General features: G+C 60.5%; 1 protein-coding gene across 1 annotated transcript; it reads right to left on the bottom strand.

The window, feature by feature from the left end:
* Window positions 1–5: 5 nt before the first annotated feature.
* On the bottom strand, window positions 6–927 carry LOC108525121 (leukocyte immunoglobulin-like receptor subfamily A member 3; the record flags this gene model as incomplete). Its single annotated transcript, XM_017866192.1, has 3 exons — window positions 6–250; window positions 398–685; window positions 877–927. Coding segments are annotated over 3 exons (584 nt in total), but the record flags the coding sequence as incomplete, so codon positions are not given.
* Window positions 928–972: the final 45 nt, after the last annotated feature.

The raw sequence follows: 972 nt of genomic DNA, 5'->3' as shown, positions 1-972 counted from the left end.
CGTGAGTCATAACCGTAGCACCGGTACGACCACCTGCGACTCGGGCTCGCGGGGCCCACGGAGAAGATGGCCTGGGATGACCCACGGGTACGGGGCTGGGAGTTCAGGCATCGTGGGTGTTCATCTTCTCCTTCCTTACACAGAATGAAGCCGTCAAATGCCACCCGTGAGACACACTGGAGGGTCACATTCCCTCCTGAGGTCACCACAGGGCTGGGCAGGGCTGAGAGGGTGGGTTTGCTGTAGGCTCCTGGGAGAGAAGGAGGCACCATGTTAAATGGAGCTCACACCTCCCACATCATCCCCAGGGCTGGGCTGTGAGAGGGAGACGCCCCTGAGAGCCGACCCCCTTCCTGAGGACAGAGCCTGGGGCTGGGACCCCTGAGTGTCCCCTCACCTGTCACCACCAGCTCCAAGGGGTCACTGGGCTCTGACCAGCCTGCAGTGTAGCTACCATAGATACAGCGATACCGCCCTGCGTGCTCCCCGGTGATGGATGGGATGGGGAACTGGCCCTTCTTCACAAGCTCCTGTGGGATCCACGTAATCCAGGATGCTGTTCTTTTTTCTCTATGTAGACGGTACTCCTGGGTCTCCAGGCTCCCCTGACACCTGAGGGTCACGGGACTGCCCTGGGTGATCACAGAGTCTGGCTCAGCCCAGAGGGTGGGTTTGGGGAGGGTGCCTGGAAGGAAATCAGAGTTCAGATTCTAAGTCATTTCCTACCCAACCCAACAGATTCCAGCTCCCAGTCCAGGACCCTCCAGATGCCCCATCAGTCAGCCCAGATCTGCTAATCCCCATCCCCAGCTGCACGGGGTGGCCCCTTGTCCCCAGTGAGGAGGAGGGACCTGGGACAGCTGGGGACAGACTCACCTGCCTGCACGTGGGTCCTGAGTTGCAGACTCAGCCCTGGAAGAGAGTTCCCTGTGAGAGATTTGCCCGTGAAGCCTGAGCAGGTCCTCCCCTCCC

This window comes from Rhinopithecus bieti, unplaced genomic scaffold (assembly GCF_001698545.2).
Source record: "Rhinopithecus bieti isolate Rb0 unplaced genomic scaffold, ASM169854v2 scaffold_5968, whole genome shotgun sequence".
Classification (NCBI taxonomy): Eukaryota; Metazoa; Chordata; class Mammalia; order Primates; family Cercopithecidae; genus Rhinopithecus; species Rhinopithecus bieti.
The sequence above is the reverse complement of the archived record's forward strand: the minus strand, read 5'-3'. Positions and strand labels throughout refer to the sequence as shown.